The 18,082-nt window shown below is 44.1% G+C and overlaps 1 protein-coding gene across 3 annotated transcripts in view; it reads left to right on the top strand.

Moving 5' to 3' along the window:
- Positions 1-18,082, top strand: part of LOC144503784 (protein boule-like) — a 196,728-nt gene that overhangs the window by 64,601 nt on the left and 114,045 nt on the right. For all 3 annotated transcript variants that reach the window (XM_078228651.1, XM_078228650.1, XM_078228652.1), the window contains exon 4: positions 7,254-7,308. In XM_078228651.1, the coding sequence (XP_078084777.1) occupies positions 7,254-7,308 (55 nt within the window). The remainder of the gene's footprint in view (positions 1-7,253; positions 7,309-18,082) is intronic.

Genomic DNA, 18,082 nt, shown 5'->3' with positions numbered 1-18,082 from the left:
TGAGACTACCACTCTTTCAAACTTTTTTTTATTCATTCGTGGGACATGGGTATTGCTGGCTGGCCAGCATTTATTGCCCATCCCCAGTTGCCCGAGGGCAGTTGAGAGTCAACCACATTGCTGTGGCTCTGGTGTCACATGTAGGTCAGACCAAGTAAGGATGGCAGATTTCCTTCCCTAAAGGACGTTAGCAAACCAGATGGATTTTTCCAACAATCGACAAGGGTTTTGTGGTCATCAGTAGATTGTTAATTCCAGATATTTTTTATTGAATTCAAATTCCACCATCTGCCTTGGCAGGATTTAAACTCAGGCCCCAGAGCATCTCGGGACTTGGGCCCCCACGATTGCGGGGAGGAGGGTTGCTGGTTGAGGTTGCCTGCAATAGAAGGGGCCTGACAGCTCTCTCTGTCTGTCAGACCCTGCTACTGCTAATGCACATGTGCAGCATCAGAGGTCTGCACATCTGCAATGCCTCCCTCTACAGGCTGGCTGGCAAGTTAAGCCCCACCCACAGCCTCTCTGGCTAGAAACTGACTAGCCCATCTTTTCAGAGACAGAGTGCATAAGAGTGGGCGTTAAAACCTACCCAAAAAAACGGATCTGAAACTCCCATTTTCAGACTAGCTGAACACTTCGAAAAAAATCTCATAAAATTCCACCCCAAGTTTTAAATTTTTCTATCTTCTCTCTTTCATCTCCTTATAAGTATTCAGATGTGATGAGTGTTGTAATATTGTAATGTAACAACCCTGATGGGTCATGTTTACAAAAACAGTAGACTCAATAGTATTTTAAAGTTTTATGAATTACTAAGCTGAAGAATTTGTGAAAATTTATTTGCTGCCATTCCTGACTCAATTAATGCCTTTTCACTTCATAGGACTAAAATAAAACAGATGCTGAACCAAGGAAAGGAAGATGAAAATGACCAAATATTTGAAACCCAAAGATGTGCGGGTTAGGTGCATTGGCCATGTTAAATTGCCCCTTAGTGTCCCAGGATGCGTAGGTTAGAGGGACTAGCGGGGTAAATATTTGGGGTTACGGTGATAGGGCCTAGGGTGGATTGTTGTCGGTGCAGACTCGATGGATTGAATGGCCACCTTCTGCACTGGAGGGTTATGATTCTATGATTTGGTTAGTGACCTATATTTTTGTAGGGTACTTTAAGAGGTGGAGTGATTTAGAAAAGGAATTGCCAACAATTAGACTCAGATGAGAGAACAGGCTGAAATCAGGAATAGAGATATTGGGGAGGAGGTGTTTAAGAGATGATAAAGTATACAAAGGTAGAGAAGGGCAGGAAATTAAGTGGTGATCAATATTGGAATGGTGGGTGAAGGGTGAGTAGGACTTGGTGCACCATAGGATACAGGCAGCAAAGCTCTGGGTAAGCTGGTGTTTGTTGAGCGCAGAGAAGCCAGCAAGAAGGACATTGGAATAATCAAGTCTGGAGGTTACAGTGTCGGAAGTGAGAGTGGCAGCAGCAGATAGGCTGAGGTATGGATGTGGACTGACAGTATTATTAGGATGCAACTAGGCAAATGTTTGTGTGATGAGGAAAATATGGGTTAAATGGACGGCCAGGGTAGCAATCATATTTGATTTGATTTATTATTGTCACATGTATTAGCATACAGTGAAAAGTATTGTTTCTTGCGTGCTATTCAGACAAAGCACACCGTTCATGGAGAAGGAAAGGAGAATGTACTGTTACAGTCAGAGTTAGGGCGTAAAGAAAGATCAACTTAGCGCAAGGTAGGTCCATTCAAAAGTCTGACAGCAGCAGGGAAGAAGCTGTTCTTGAGTCAGTTGGTACGTGACGTCGGACTTTTGCATCTTTTTCCTGACGAAAGAAGGTGGAAGCGACAATGTCTGGGGTGCGTGGGGTCCTTACGTATGCTGGCTGCTTTGCTGAGGCAGCGGGAAGTGTAGACAGAGTCAATGGATGGGAGGCTGGTTTGCGTGATGGATTGGGCTACACTCACGACCGTTTGTAGTTCCTTGCTGTCTTGGGCAGAGCAGGAGCCGTACAAAGCTGTGATACAACCAGAAAGAATGCTTTCTATGGTGCATCTGTGAAAGTTGGTGAGAGTTGTAGCTGACATGCCAAATTTCCTTAGTCTTCTGAGAAAGTAGGTGGGCTTTCTTAACTATAGTGTCAGCATGGAGGGATCAGGACAGGTTGTTGATGATCTGGACACCTAAAAACTTGAAGCTTTCGACCCTTCCTACTTCGTCCCCGTTGATGTTCTCCTCTACATTTCCTGAAGTCGATGACAATCACTTTCGTTTTGTTGACATTGAGGGAGAGATTATTGTCACCCCATCAGTTCACCAGATTCTCTATCTCATTTCTGTACTCTGTCTCATCATTGTTTGAGATCCGATCCACTACCGTGGTGTCATCAGCGAACTTGAAAATCGAGTTGGAGGGGAATTTGGCCACACAGTCATAGGTGTATAAGGAATATAGTAGGGGGCTGAGAACACAGCCTTGTGGGGCACCGGTATTGAGGATGATAGTGGAGGAGGTGTCGTTGCCTATCCTTAGTGATTGCAGTCTGTGGGTTAAGAAGTTCAGGATCAAGGGAGGAGCCGAGGCCCACACCACGGAGTTTGGAGATGAGTTTTGTGGGAATAATGGTTTTGAAGGCTGAGCTGTAGCCAATAAATAGGAGTCTGACATAAGTGTCTTTGTTATCTAGGTGTTCCAGGGTTGAGTGCAGGGCCAGGGAGATAGCGTCTGCCATGGACCTGTTGCGGTGGTAGGCGAACTGTAATGTATCCAGGCAGTCCAGGAGGCTGGAATTGATTCGTGCGATGACTAGCTTTTTGAAGCACTTCATAATGATGGATGTCAGAACCACCAGACGATAGTTTGGCTTTTTGGCTTTTCTTTGTTTCTGGATGATAGTTGTCTTCTTGAAGCAGATAGGGACCTCAGATTGACGTAAAGAGAGGTTTTTAGGATACAGTGGCTGCAGTTGCATCACATTGAAGGTAAGGGCACAGTTTGCCCTTCAGGCTAAAGATAACAGCTTCATTTTCCCCAATGTTTAGGCTGGAGAAAATTGATGCATGATCAAATATGGATACTGGGCGATCTCATAGCACAGCGGTTGAGGAGTCAAGTAAGATGGAAGAGAGATAAAGCTGGGTGGAATCCATGTGGAAGCTAATCCGGTTTTCTATGAATAATTTTTCATTGGATAATATGGGTGAGAAATGATAAAAGTACTTTGGGAGATCCTGATGGTAATGTATCAGAGTGTAAATCATTGTTAGGAATGGTGTGACTACTCTTGGGTATGTAAGAATATAACCATTCAAAAGCTGTCCCACCAGCGTCAGGGACCCAGGTTCAATTCCAGCCTTGGGTGACTGTAGAGTTTGCACGTTCTCTCCGTGTCTATGTGGGTTTCCTCTGGGTGCACCGGTTTCCTCCCACAGTCCAAAGATGTGCAGGTTAGGTGAATTGGCCATGCTGAATTGCCCCTTAGTGTCCAAAGATGTGTAGATTAGGTGGACTAGCCATGGTAAATGCACGGACTTACAGGACGGGAGGGCCAGGATGGGATGCTCTTTCGGAGAGTCGGTGAAAACTCAGTGGGCTGGATGGCCTCTTTCTGCACTGTAGGGATTCTATGATTCTATGAAATGTTCGAGAAAAATCGACTGAAGGATAATGTACCACAGTCACACAATGGGCAAAGTTTTTCAAAAAACTGGCAAAGTGTCAGGTTCTGATTGAAAGCTGGAAAGTTTCTCCCCAGAGAAGGGCAACAACTCAAATTAAAGTTAAAGACACCCTTCACCCATCACCACCGGCATTGGGACATCATAGCCTCCCACCCCTGGCAATGCGAGCATCACCCCACCTTCCCTCCTCAATGCAGGTATTCCCCTCCCCCCCACCATTGCCCCGCTAGGGGGCAGTGCAATTGCAGTGCCCAGCAGTTTCCCTCATTGCCCAGAGGCTGTATATGAACTCTGGCATGGTCATCACAACTAGTTTCAGTTTCCGGAAACCAGTGATGATTCCTGTCGGTGTGATGTCATGCGGTCGGAGAACAACATATGGTGAACCCAGAAAGTAGATCGTTATGCCTTTCAGGCACATTTAAATTTGAGGACTTGAAACTGATGACATCGCCAGCGGAGAAGATATCCTTTCTGAAATCTCCCCAGCGCAAATTCCATTATGGCCCTTTTGCAAGATTTTTCAGCCATGATGGGATTTGCTTCCACGGCGAACAGGGCCGGAAAATCACCCCCAATATCTTCCACTCGAACTTGTGCACTTTGAGGACCAAAGTCTGCTGCAACCTTTAGAGTTTTAAAGCCCAAGCTTCTTAACAAATAATAATTCTTCATTGACCTTATTCTTCTCAGCTTCAATGGTGACCATCATTGGAGGTAGCAACAAATTCCTGGAACCATAACTTTATTTACTCTGACCCTAACTGCAAGTACTAACAAACATAAACAGCATGGAGTAGCAGGATTTGTGGTGGTTTTACCATTCTAGGATATAATCACAGATAATCTTAAGTTGTCCATTTAAATGTAGAAGCCAGCAATATGTGTCTGGCATTTCTGGAATGTATGGGCATTTTCCAACATTGTTGCATTAATTATTTTGTAAGCAGTGTACTGTAGTGTAAACTCACAAGGGCATTTTCTTTCAAGTTATACATGTGAATATCTGCACCAGTTCCACAGTATAATTGTGTTTGAGACTGTGCCCCCAAAACAAATGAGAAGGTAAAATGTTTGATTTCTGTCCAGGAGTCAGGATGTTCATGCAGAATTTAATTTCATCAACGTTTCATCCAATTCTGGAAGTCCATTAAAATCTGTTACAGACAGGAACATGGATTAAACTTCCAACTGAGCCTCCATGAAATTCTATTATTTTACCCTCAGCAGGACTCTTGCAAGCTTAGAGCTGGTATTAGTTCTGAGAAAGCCCTTGTAAAGTCTCAGAACTGCATAAGCAGGGGATTGATTCTTGGCCTTTATAATATAAACTGACCTGGTTCTATTAGGTTGAATGGCCAGTTTTTTGTGCTGTAAGTTCTTTGTAATAATGACTGCAGACAGAAGAGAACAGGATCGTTTTGAAATTTATCAGCCTTTAAGGACGTGGAGGCTTTGGAGAGAGTACAGAGGAGGTTTACCAGGATGTTACCTGGTATGGAGGGGCTTGGTTATGAGGAGAGATTGGGGAAACTGGGGTTGTTCTCCTTGGAAAGACGGAGGATGAGGGGAGACTTAATAGAGGTGTATAAAATTATGAAAGGCATAGATAGGGTGAACGGTGGGAAGCTTTTCCCCGGGTCGGTGGTGACGTTCACGAGGGGTCATAGGTTCAAGGTGAAGGGGGGGAGGTTTAACACAGATATCAGAAGGACATATTTTACACAGAGGGTCGTGGGGGCCTGGAATGTGTTGCCGGGCAAGGTGGTGGAGGCGGACACACTGGGAACGTTTAAGACTTATCTAGACAGCTATATGAACGGAGTGGGAATGGAGGGATACAAAAGAGTGGTCTAGTTTAGACCAGGGAGCGGCGCGGGCTAATTGTTCTTTGTTTCTCGTTTCAAGGTTTCATTCTATGACCATCTTGCTGGTGCCAGTACAGAGCGAGACTGCGGATAGTTGGGAACCTGTCTCGGGGGCAGGGAATTCAGATGGTGTTCGTAAAGCAGAAGTGGAAATGAATAGGGTTGGGAAGCATTTTCCGATCAGGGCCAGTGTGATCTCCTGGACTCGTTTTGATCGCCTCAGGGGGTCGGAGAGGAATTTCCCAGATTTGTTTTCCCCATATTGGCCCTGGAGTTTTCACTCTGGGTTTTCGCCTCTCCCTGGAGATCACATGGTCTGGAATGGGGGGGTGGGGGTGAGTTAATAGGTTGTGATGAACAAAGCATCGTAGCTGTGAGGGACAGCTCGGTGGATAGGATATTAGGATGTAGATAGGCTGGAAAATTGGGCGGGGATCCTGGATTCAGGATTCAATCCTGGACCGGGGAGCGGCGCGGGCTTGGAGGGCCGAAGGGCCTGTTCCTGTGCTGTATTGTTCTTTGTTCTTCTTTGTTCTTAAATGGTTCCTTCATAATCTAAGAGCCAATTTAGTTTTCTGCATCACTGTTGCAACAAATGCCTTTGATATGCCCTTCAGACCCAACCCAACTATGATAATGGCACCAATTTCATTTGGGATGAGGTTAGTGTATTTCCACTCCGCCCAGTTTAGTGGCTTAATGAGAACCTTAGAATTTCGGGGAACTTTTATTTATTTTGGACTTCGTAGAAGAAACTGATTGTTAGCTACTTTTGGTATCTTATATAGAAATTGAATGCTCAAGAAGTAAAAGGGTAAATTTTGTCAGTCTCCACGTCTTACATTTTTATTTGTTAAATGCAAATCAGTTCTTCCAATTCACTCCTAATGTTACAGTTCTTAAAATGAATACAAAACTCCTCAGTTTCTTTTGTTTTGTGTTTAATGTTTTTGTGAAGCTTTCTTCCTTTCAATCATAATTAAAGGAGGAGGGAGTTAGTTCTTTTACCTAGGTCAATGATGTGTGATTTAGAATAATGCTAACAGTGTAGGGTTTAGTCCCTGCTTTGATTGAAGTTAACTTGCCTTGCATTATATTAAAAGCACAGGAAAGGCTGTGGTTTGGCAACCCTTGTATAATCAAAGGTGCTACCGAGAAAGAAAGTCAAAAATAAAGCAAGCCACAAATGTAAAGTGAGAACATGAAAGATTATCTGATTAGGGTCACAACTATATCATGACAACTTTTAAATCAAGTGGCACAAGTGTTCTTTTCCTTTTCATGGCAGAATATTGCTCAAGGCTGTTGAAATTACATAGCAAATGAAGACCCTTATTGGGGACAAGTTGACATTTTAAGAAGTTCTGGGATTAAAAGCTTACAGCTGGAGTAGCTTGGGAAAAGTAATTTTAAAACAAGTTATTAAAAAATTGAGAACCATGTTTGATAACTTTTTGATTTTTTTGAAAGCTTTTATACCAATGGCAATTTATTTTAGGTGCTACATTTTGTTATCTATTTCAACAGATTTCAGTTTTCACTGACTTAAAACTGAAAAATTTAAAGTAAATTTGCATCTCTATCACATCATATGACACCAATCACTTTTTGTGTGAGTTCCTTATATTTGTTGTAAATACATGTAAATGTTTTAAAACACTTGCCCATACTTTTCTTTAGGTATGGGTTTATTACCTTTGAAACCCAAGAAGATGCTCAAAAGATTTTACAGGAGGTAAGAGCCAATAATTTTCATTTTACAAAAATCTTTTATGTTAGAAGTGCTGTCTTCGTTTATGTGTTCTCCAAGTTCCAGTTCTACCTGAATAATAACTGTTCTAAGAGGAAACAGGAATCTCTCGTTAAAATATCTTTTAAGTTATGTATCAAACAATGAAGCATTTATTTTGTGTAAATTGTATTGTTCCCGTATTATCTGTAGAATGTGCCTTAGTTTTTCCCTTTCCCAATCAAGCGGCACGAAAGCTAACTGTAGTGCCTTTATTGGCACTGAAGGAAAAAACAAAAAGGAGATTTATACATGAATGCTGAGATATTAAATGGTTCTTGCATCTGTATTCACCAAGGAAGGAAGAAGATGGTACCAAATTCATAGTGAAAGAGGAGAGTGTTTGATGGGCTAAAAATTGATAGAGAGAAGATACTAGAAAGGCTGTACTTAAAAGTTGTTAAGCCAGAATGGCATCAGTTGCATCCAAGGATACTGGGGAAAGTAAGGATGGAAATTGCGGGGTCATAATATTCCAATTCTCCTTGGATACAAGGATGAGGTAAAGGACTAGAGAATTCCAAATGTTACACCCTTGTTCAAAAAAGCACCACGAACAATAACTGGCAATGATACGTGGTAACTTCATGGACAACCTTTGTAGCAGAACCTGCCTCTTTGGGATTGGTCTCTTCAGCCAATAGCAAAGATGTGACCACATGAAGATACTCATCTCAAATAGCTTTATTTGCTGCGTGTCCATCACCTGATGCTGGTACTGACTATTCAAAAAAAGGATGTGTGGATAAGCATAGCAAACACAGGCCAGTCAGTTCAACCTCTGTGGTAAGAAGGCTTTAAGAAACAATAATCTGGAACAAAATTAACAGTAACTTGGACACATGTGAATAGCCAGCATGAATTTGTCAAAGACAAATTATATTTAACTAATTTGGATTTAATTTTTTTCATGAGGTAGATAAGAGTAATATGATTGACGTGGAGTGCATTGATTTCCAGAAAAAAGACAGGGATGCTCCCAAAACAAAACTAAGTGCCTCAGACTGATACATGTGGTGGGCGGAGCCTATTCCCACCCGAAGGCCGGCAGCATAGTGCTGAGCGGGCCACTGCGCATCTGTCAGTATGGAGATCGGCGCAGTGCCACTGGCTCCCCCATCACCAGCCTCCTGAATCGTTGCCCCCCTCATCCCCCGCCGCCAGTCAGCCCCGGTTCGCCCCCCCATCCAGCCAGCCCCAATCACCTCCTTCCTCCCTCTTCCACCGATTCCACTTGCAGAATGGCAGTGAGTTCCCCATCACCACCACCGATCTCCCCCGCAATAAGCCTTGCCCCCTTGGTACTGCCCAGTGGGCAATGCGAGTTTGGCCCTTGGGTGGTGCCAGGCTGGCATTGCCCAAGAGGCACCCCCCCCTTGACCCCAAGTTTCCAGGGGAGACCTCAATGGACTCTGTCTCCAACTGCAGGGTGAGGACACCTGTTCTCAGTTAGTGGGGAGCATTTGTAAACCCCACTGGTGAAACCCACTCCCGGCGTGGGGCGAGACGCTAGTCCAGAGAATACTGTCCTGAGCCCACTAGTCATATGGAAATGTCAATTTCCATGACATTTCCTATTGACCACAATTGCAAATTTTGCAGATGACACAAAACTTGGAAACATAGAAAATAGGAGCAATAGTGAGTCATTCAGCCCCTTGAGCTTGCTCCACCATTCAGTATGATCACGGCTGATCCTCTATCTCAGCACCATATCCCCATTCTCGTCATATCCCTTGATGTATTTAATGTCTAGAGACCTATCTATTTCCACATTAAATATACTCAGTGATTTGGCCTCCACAGCCTTCTTTGGTAGAGAAATCTACAGGATCATCATCCTCTGAGTGAAGAAATCTCTCCTTACCTCAGTCCAACGTGGCCTACCCCATATCCTGAGACTGTGATCCCTTGTTCTAAAACCCCGAGCCAGAGGGAGCATCATCCCTGTATCCAGTCTGTCTAGCCCTGTCATAATTGTATAGGTTTCAATTGGATCCTTATTCATTCTTCTAAAACTTCAAGATGCCATGGTAGTACAGTGGTTGGACTGCTGCCCCATAGCGCCAGGGACCCGGGTTCAATTCCGGCCTTGGGTGACTGTCTGTGTGGAGTTCGCACATTCCCTCCATATCTGCTTGGGTTTCCTCCTGGCGCTCCAGTTTCCTCTCACAGTCCAAAGATGTGCAGGTTAAGTCGGTTGGCCATGCTCCTTAGTGTCCCAAGATGTGTAGGTAAAGAGGAATTAGCAGGGTAAATCTATGGGATTGCGGGAATAGACCCTGGCTCCCCCATCACCAGCCTCCTGAATCGTTGCCCCCCTCATCCCCCGCCGCCAGTCAGCCCCGGTTCGCCCCCCCATCCAGCCAGCCCCAATCACCTCCTCCCTCCCTCTTCCACCGATTCCACTTGCAGAATGGCAGTGAGTTCCCCACCACCACCACCGATCTCCCCCGCAATAAGCCTTGCCCCCTTGGTACTGCCCAGTGGGCAATGCGAGTTTGGCCTTTGGGTGGTGCCAGGCTGGCATTGCCCAAGAGGCACCCCCCACTTGACCCCAAGTTTCCAGGGGAGACCTCAATGGACTCTGTCTCCAACTGCAGGGTGAGGACACCTGTTCCCAGTTAGTGGGGAGCATTTGTAAACCCCACTGGTGAAACCCACTCCCGGCGTGGGGCGAGACGCTAGTCCAGAGAATACTGTCCTGAGCCCACTAGTCATATGGAAATGTCAATTTCCATGACATTTCCTATTGACCACAATTGCAAATTTTGCAGATGACACAAAACTTGGAAACATAGAAAATAGGAGCAATAGTGAGTCATTCAGCCCCTTGAGCTTGCTCCACCATTCAGTATGATCACGGCTGATCCTCTATCTCAGCACCATATCCCCATTCTCGTCATATCCCTTGATGTATTTAATGTCTAGAGACCTATCTATTTCCACATTAAATATACTCAGTGATTTGGCCTCCACAGCCTTCTTTGGTAGAGAAATCTACAGGATCATCATCCTCTGAGTGAAGAAATCTCTCCTTACCTCAGTCCAACGTGGCCTACCCCATATCCTGAGACTGTGATCCCTTGTTCTAAAACCCCGAGCCAGAGGGAGCATCATCCCTGTATCCAGTCTGTCTAGCCCTGTCATAATTGTATAGGTTTCAATTGGATCCTTATTCATTCTTCTAAAACTTCAAGATGCCATGGTAGTACAGTGGTTGGACTGCTGCCCCATAGCGCCAGGGACCCGGGTTCAATTCCGGCCTTGGGTGACTGTCTGTGTGGAGTTCGCACATTCCCTCCATATCTGCTTGGGTTTCCTCCTGGCGCTCCAGTTTCCTCTCACAGTCCAAAGATGTGCAGGTTAAGTCGGTTGGCCATGCTCCTTAGTGTCCCAAGATGTGTAGGTAAAGAGGAATTAGCAGGGTAAATCTATGGGATTGCGGGAATAGACCCTGGCTCCCCCATCACCAGCCTCCTGAATCGTTGCCCCCCTCATCCCCCGCCGCCAGTCAGCCCCGGTTCGCCCCCCCATCCAGCCAGCCCCAATCACCTCCTCCCTCCCTCTTCCACCGATTCCACTTGCAGAATGGCAGTGAGTTCCCCACCACCACCACCGATCTCCCCCACAATAAGCCTTGCCCCCTTGGTACTGCCCAGTGGGCAATGCGAGTTTGGCCTTTGGGTGGTGCCAGGCTGGCATTGCCCAAGAGGCACCCCCCACTTGACCCCAAGTTTCCAGGGGAGACCTCAATGGACTCTGTCTCCAACTGCAGGGTGAGGACACCTGTTCCCAGTTAGTGGGGAGCATTTGTAAACCCCACTGGTGAAACCCACTCCCGGCGTGGAGCGAGACTCTCTGTCAGAGAGTCGGTGCAGACACGATGGGTTGAATGGCCTCCTTCTGCATTCTACGATTCTACGAATACAGGCGTAATAAACCAAATCACTCCTCATGCCACAATCCTGCCATCCCAAGAATCAGTCTGGTGAACCTTTGCTGTGCTCCCTCTGGTAGTTTAGGTAAGGAGACTAAAACTGCGCACAATACTCCAGGTGTGGTCAGACCTAGGCCCTGTGCAGCAGCAGTAGACATCCTTGCTCCTGTACTGAATTCCTCTTGCATTATAAATAAGGGGCAAAGATTTCCTCCCCGTTCTCTGGGAGTATTTCTCATGTACCTGCCATTATCCACGGGAATTCTTGTTGAACACATCCCTCGGGAAACCCGTGACCGAGGTGCGTTTCTGCTGGCATAAATGGCAGCAAGATTTTGGTGACCATTTGTGTTTTTAACTACTTGCTGCACCTGCATGCTTGCTTTGAGTGACTAGTGGACAAGGACACCCAGGGACATTTGCACATACATTTCCCAATCTATCACTATTAAATAATACTGCCACTCTGTTTTTCCTACCGAAGTGGATAAGTTCACACTTAGCCACATTATACTGCTATGTGTATTTGCCCACTCACTCAACTTCTCTAAATTGCCTTGATGCCTCTTTACACCCTCCCGACCACTCACATTGCCACCTAGTTTTGTGTCATCAGCAAACTTGGAAATATTACATTTGGTTCCCTCATCCACATCATTGATATATATTGTGAATCGCTGGTGTCCAAGCACTGATCCCATGGGACCCCACTAGTCCCCACCTACCACTCAGAAAAACACCCATTTATTTCTACTCTTATGTTTCCTGTCTGTTAACAAATTCTTAATCCATGCCAATATATTATCCCCAATCCCATATGCTTTAATTTTGTACACTAACCTCTTATGTGGGACATTTGTCAAAAGCTTTCTGAAAATCCAAATGCACCACATCCACTGGTTCTACCTTACCTATTCTACTCATTACATCCTCAAAACAATCCAGTAAGTTTGTCAAACATGATTTCCCTTTCATAAATCCAAGTTGATTTTGTCTAATCCCATTGATCTTTTCTGTGTTCTGTAATCGCATCCTTTATAACAGACTCTAGCATTTTCCCTTAGGCTAACTGATCTATAATTCCCTGCTTTCTCCATTCTCCCTCCCATTTGTCACCCTCCAATTTAGGACTATTCAAGAATCTGCAGAATTTTAGATGATGACAACCAATGCATCCACTATTTCCATGGCCACCTCCTTTAGTTGCCTAGGATGTACATTATCAGGCCCTGGAGATTTTTCGGATTCATGTAAACTATTAGGAGGATAGTGATAGACTTCAAGAGGACAAAGGCTGGGGCAATGGTCGGTCACGTGGCACTGAAATTTATTGCAGAGAAGTGTGTCATGTTATGCACTTTGGGAGGGAGAACAAGGAGAAGCAATATAAAATACACAATTCTAAAGGGAGTGCAGGAGTATAGAGACCTCAGGATTTTTGACCATAGATCATTGAAGGTGGCAGAGCAGTTTGAGGAGGCTTGTAATAAAGCAGACAGGATCCTGGGCATCAAAATAAGGCATAGAGCACAAAAACAAGGAATTTATAATGAAGCTTTTATGAAACACTATTTTGGCCTCAACTCAAATATTGTGCCCAATTCTGGGCACCACACTTTAAGAAACGGATGCTGAAGCATTCAGGAGGTGCAGAAAACATTGTTTCAAGCGATGAGAGACGCATGTTACAAGGATGCATTGGAGAAGCTAGAGCTTTTATTACAGTTGGGAAGGCTCAAAGGAGATTTGATAGAATTGTTCAAAATTATGAAGGATCTTGACAAAGTAGATTGGGAGAAAGTGTTCCCATCAACAAAAATATCAAAAACTTGACTGATTTAAGATGAATGGTAAAAGAACCAATAACAACATATTGTAGCAATTACTGAAACATGGCTAAGGGAGGGACAGGACTGGCAGCTCAATGTTCCAGGGTCCAGATGCTATAGGAAAGATATAACAGGAGGTAAGGGAAGAGGGGGAGTTGCACTTTTGATTAGGGAAAACATCACAGCAGTACTGAGAGGGGATATATCCTTGGGTTCGGCCACTGAGTCTATATGGGTAGAATTGAGAAATAGTCACTTTGATAGGGTTGTACTATAGGCCCCCAAATAGTCGGCAGGAAATTGAGGAGTAAATATATAAGGAGATTAGAGATAGCTCCAAGAAAAATAGGGTGGTAATAGTAGGGGATTTTAACTTTCCCAACATTGACTGGGACAGCCATAGTATTAGAGGGTTGGATGGAGAGAAATTTGTTGAGTGTATTCTGGAGGAATTTCTCATTCAGTATGTGGTTGGCCTGACTAGAGAGGGGGCAAAACTTGACCTCCTTGGGAAATAAGGAAGGGCAGGTGACAGAAGTGTTAGTGAGGGATGACTTTGGGACTAGTGACCATAATTCTATTAGTTTTAAGATAGCTATGGAGAATGATAGGTCTGGCCCAAAAGTTAAAATTCTAAATTGAGGCAAGGCCAATTTTGATGGTATCAGGCAGGAACTTTCAAAAGTTAATTGGGGGGGTCTGTGGGAAGGCAAAGGGACGTCTGGTAAGTGGGAGGCTTTCATAAGTGTGTTGACCAGGGTTCAGGGTAAGCACATTCCTCTTAGAGTGAAGGGCAAGGCTGGCAGAAGTAGGGAACCCTGGATGACTCGGGATATTGAGGCTCTGGTCAAGAAGAATAAGGAGGCACATGACATGCATAGGCAGCTGGGATCAAATGAATCCCTTGAAGTATAGAGGGTGTAGGAGGGCAAAAAGGGTACACGAGATTGTTTTGGCAGATAAGTCAAAGGAGAATCCAAAGAGCTACAAGGGAGAGAGTAGGGCTTCTTAAGGATCAACAAGGTCATCTATGTGCGGATCCACAAGAGATGGGTGAGATCCTAAATGAATATTTCTCATCAGTATTTACTGTTGAGAAAAGCATGGATGTTAGGGAACTTGGGGAAATGAATAGTGACGTCTTGAGGAGTGTACATATAGAGAAAGAGGTGCTGGAAGTCTTAAAGCACATCAAGGTAAATAAATCCCCGGGACCTGATGAAGTGTATCCCAGGACATTGTGGGAGGCTAGGGAGGAAATTGCAGGTCCCCTAGCAGAGATATTTGAATCATCGATAGTCACGGGTGAGGTGCCTGTAGATTGGAGGGTGGCAAATGTTGTGCCTTTGTTTAAAAAGGGCCGCAGGGAAAAGCCTGGGAACTACAGGCCAGTGAGCCTCACATCTGTGGTGGGTAAGTTGTTGGAAGGTATTTTGAGAGACAGGATCTACAGGCATTTAGAGATGCAAGGATAGATTAGGGACAGTCAGCATGGCTTTGTGAGTGGAAAATCATGTCTCACAAATTACCAAGAAGGTAGATGAGGGCAGTGCAGTTGATGTTTGTCTACATGGACTTTAACAAGACCTTTGACAAGGTACCACATGGTAGGTTGTTGCATAAGGTTAAATCTCACAGGATCCAGGGTGAGGTATCTAAATGGATACAAAATTGGCTTCTTGACAAAAGCCAGAGGGTTGTTTTTCAAACTGGAGGCTTGTGACCAGCGATGTGCTTCAGGGATCAGTGCTGGGTCCACTGCTATTTGTCATTTATATTAATGATTTGGATGAGAATATAGGAGGCATGGTTAGCAAATTTGCAGATGACATCAAGATTGGTGGCATAGTGGACAGTGAAGAAAGTTATCTCCAATTGCAATGGGATCTTGATCAATTGGGCCAGTGGGCTGACGAATGGCAGATGGAGTTTAATTTAGATAAATGCGAGATGATGCATTTTGGTAGATTGAACCAGGGCAGGACTTACTCAGTTAATGGTAGGGCGTTGGAGAGAGTTAAAGAACAAAGAGATCTAGGAGTACATGTTCATAGCTCCTTGAAAGTGGACAGAGTGGTGAAGAAGGCATTCAGCATGCTTAGTTTCATTGGTCAGAACATTGAAAAGAGGAGTTGGGACATCTTGTTGAAGTTGTACAAGACATTGGTACGGCCACACTTGGAGTACTGTGTACAGTTCTGGTCACCCTATTATTAAACTGGAAAGAATGTAGAAAAGATTTGCTAGGATGCTACCAGGACTTGATGGTTTGAGTTATAAGGAGAGGCTGGATAGACTGGGACTTTTTTCTCTGGAGCGTAGAAGGCTGAGGGGTGATCTTATAGAGGTCTATAAAATAATGAGGGGCACAGATCAGCTAGATAGTCAATATATTTTCCCAAAGGTAGGGGAGTCTAAAACTAGAGGGCGTAGGTTTGAGGTGAGAGGGGAGAGATACAAAAGTGTCCAGAGGGGCAATTTTTTCACACAGAGGGTGATGAGTGTCTGGAACAAGCTGTCAGAGGTAGTACTAGAGGCAGGTATAATTTTGTCTTTTAAAAAGCATTTAGACAGTTACATGGGTAAAATGGGTTTAGAGGGATATGGGCCAAATGCGGGCAATTGGGATTCGCTTAGAGGTGTAAAAGAAAAAGGGCGGCATGGACAGGTTGGGCAGAAGGGCCTGTTTCCATGCTGTAAACCTCTAAGACTCTATAACATGAAAAAACACATTTTTATGCAATGAGTGGTTAGGATCTAGAGTGCACCTTGGAGTGTAGCAGAAGCAGATTCAGCCATGACTTCAAAAGGGATTCAATATATCTTGAAAAGTAAAAAATGCAAGTTACAGGAAAATGCTACGGGAGTGAGAATAGCTGAGTTGCTGGTGTCGTGAATCAGTGTGAACACCAAAGGGCTGAATTACCTCCTACTGTACTGTAACTATTCTGTGATTGTATTGCTGCTGGAGCTGAGATCACCTAATCTAAGAAAGACCAAATTAAACCTGGGAAATACCTGGCTGCTTGACTTAATACCATACCTCTGAAGTATATCTTTCCAGAATGTCACATGACAGCTCAGGAAGGGTTATACTATAAACCTCTATCGTTTCTTTTCCAAAGAAATGTTTATCCCAAGTATTCTCTTAAGATCTTTTAATGCAAAGCCTGCTGTCATGAAGGGTCACGATTATTGCGTTCAACAGTTTTCCACTGTAGCTGGTCTCTGTGCCTCGCCACAGCAATAAATGAAGCACCATCCCTTTATCTGTTGTCAGGGAAATTGCCTAGTTTATTGATCATTGTTGCACTGAATGACAGCAAGTCCCTATTTCTTTCACATCAACGTCATTCATAAAAATGGACTGTATAACATTGCAAAATTCATTATAATGTTGTTTGTCACAGGTCCTGTTCTGTGTTCTGCACATCCTATGTGCATAGATGACATTTTATGACATTTGCCTCAGCACTGTTGGAGTCAGATCACCACTGGGGGATCTCTCCTATTGCTCCTCTTCCCTCCACTCCAGCTGTCACTCTCGTTCCCGCTTTCAATTCTTAAGTCCCCCTTCCCTACTTCACCAAAACCCAGTTCCCATTTCCACCCTCCATTTTCATCTTTTAAAGCCCACGGTGTCCGTTGCCACTACCAGGGACTTCTTCAGCCTGCTCCTCATTCCCATTCCCACCCTCAACAAGTGTTGATGTCCTGGGTCTAAAGCTGCTCCCTGCACTGACCAACTTATGATGTGGAGATGCCGGCGTTGGACTGGGGTAAACACAGTAAGAAGTCTCACAACACCAGGTTAAAGTCCAACAGGTTTATTTTGTAGCAAACACCACTAGCTTTCGGAAAGCTCCAAAAGCTAGTGGCGTTTGCTACCAAATAAACCTGTTGGACTTTAACCTGGTGTTGTGAGACTTCTTACTGACCAACTTATGCCACTAGAAGGAGCCCAGTCAATCCGAAACGAGGCAGCTGGTGAATGTCATTCTTTGTAACTTGAAATTCATTTTATTTGAAGATTATTTCATTTATGAATGTAAGAATTCATTTAGGAACATACAGCTTTCCTGCGCATGTTTTAATGTTTTGTCACTAATGAGAAAGGTCCTAAAGTACCTGACTACAATATTTAGAGATTTATTTTATTTCACAAGTTATTTCAATGAGGAATATACAGTACTGCATATGCATGGTTCAGTATTGAAATTTGTATATCACCTTTTCCAGATGAGAAATATCCAGAAGAAACTAACTCTGGCTTTTATTCTTATGGAAACCAATGATTCATTTAAAGTTCTTTACTAAAAATCACAATTTTAGGAAATGCGATGACAACTTCTAAGTGACTTGCTATTGCATTGGAGGGCTTGCAAGGAATATCCACTAGATCAAATCTTCGGATGTTGTCCTCCAAAGAGAGATTGAATAGTGGCACAGTGGTTAGCACTGCTGCCTCACAGCGCCAGGGACCCGGGTCCGATTCCCAGCTTGGGTCACTGTCTGTGCGGAGTTTGCATGTTCTCCCTGTGTCTGCGTGGGTTTCCTCCCACAGTCTCAAAGATGTGCAGGTTAGGTGAATTGGCCATCCTAAATTCACCCTCAGTGTAGCCGAATAGGCACTGGAGTGCGGTGACTAGGAGATTTTCACAGTAACTTCATTGTAGTGTGAATGTAAGCCTACTTGTGACTAATAAATAAACTTTAAACTTTACTCCATGGAGTTTGGAAGAATAGGAGCTAATCTTGTTGAAACAGAAAAGATTCTGAGTGGACTTGACAGGGTAGGTGCTGTATAGATGTTTCCCATGACTGAAGAGCCTAAAACTGGAGGTCACAGTATCCAAGTAAGCATTTGAACATTTAGAACTGAGATAAAAGACATTTCCTAACAGGTCATGAACCAACAGAATTTTCTACTCTAGAGAGTTTTGGATGCTCA

Source organism: Mustelus asterias, chromosome 14 (assembly GCF_964213995.1).
Source record: "Mustelus asterias chromosome 14, sMusAst1.hap1.1, whole genome shotgun sequence".
NCBI lineage: Eukaryota > Metazoa > Chordata > Chondrichthyes > Carcharhiniformes > Triakidae > Mustelus > Mustelus asterias.
Note: the sequence above shows the minus strand (reverse complement) of the source record. Positions and strands in the feature narration are given on the sequence as shown.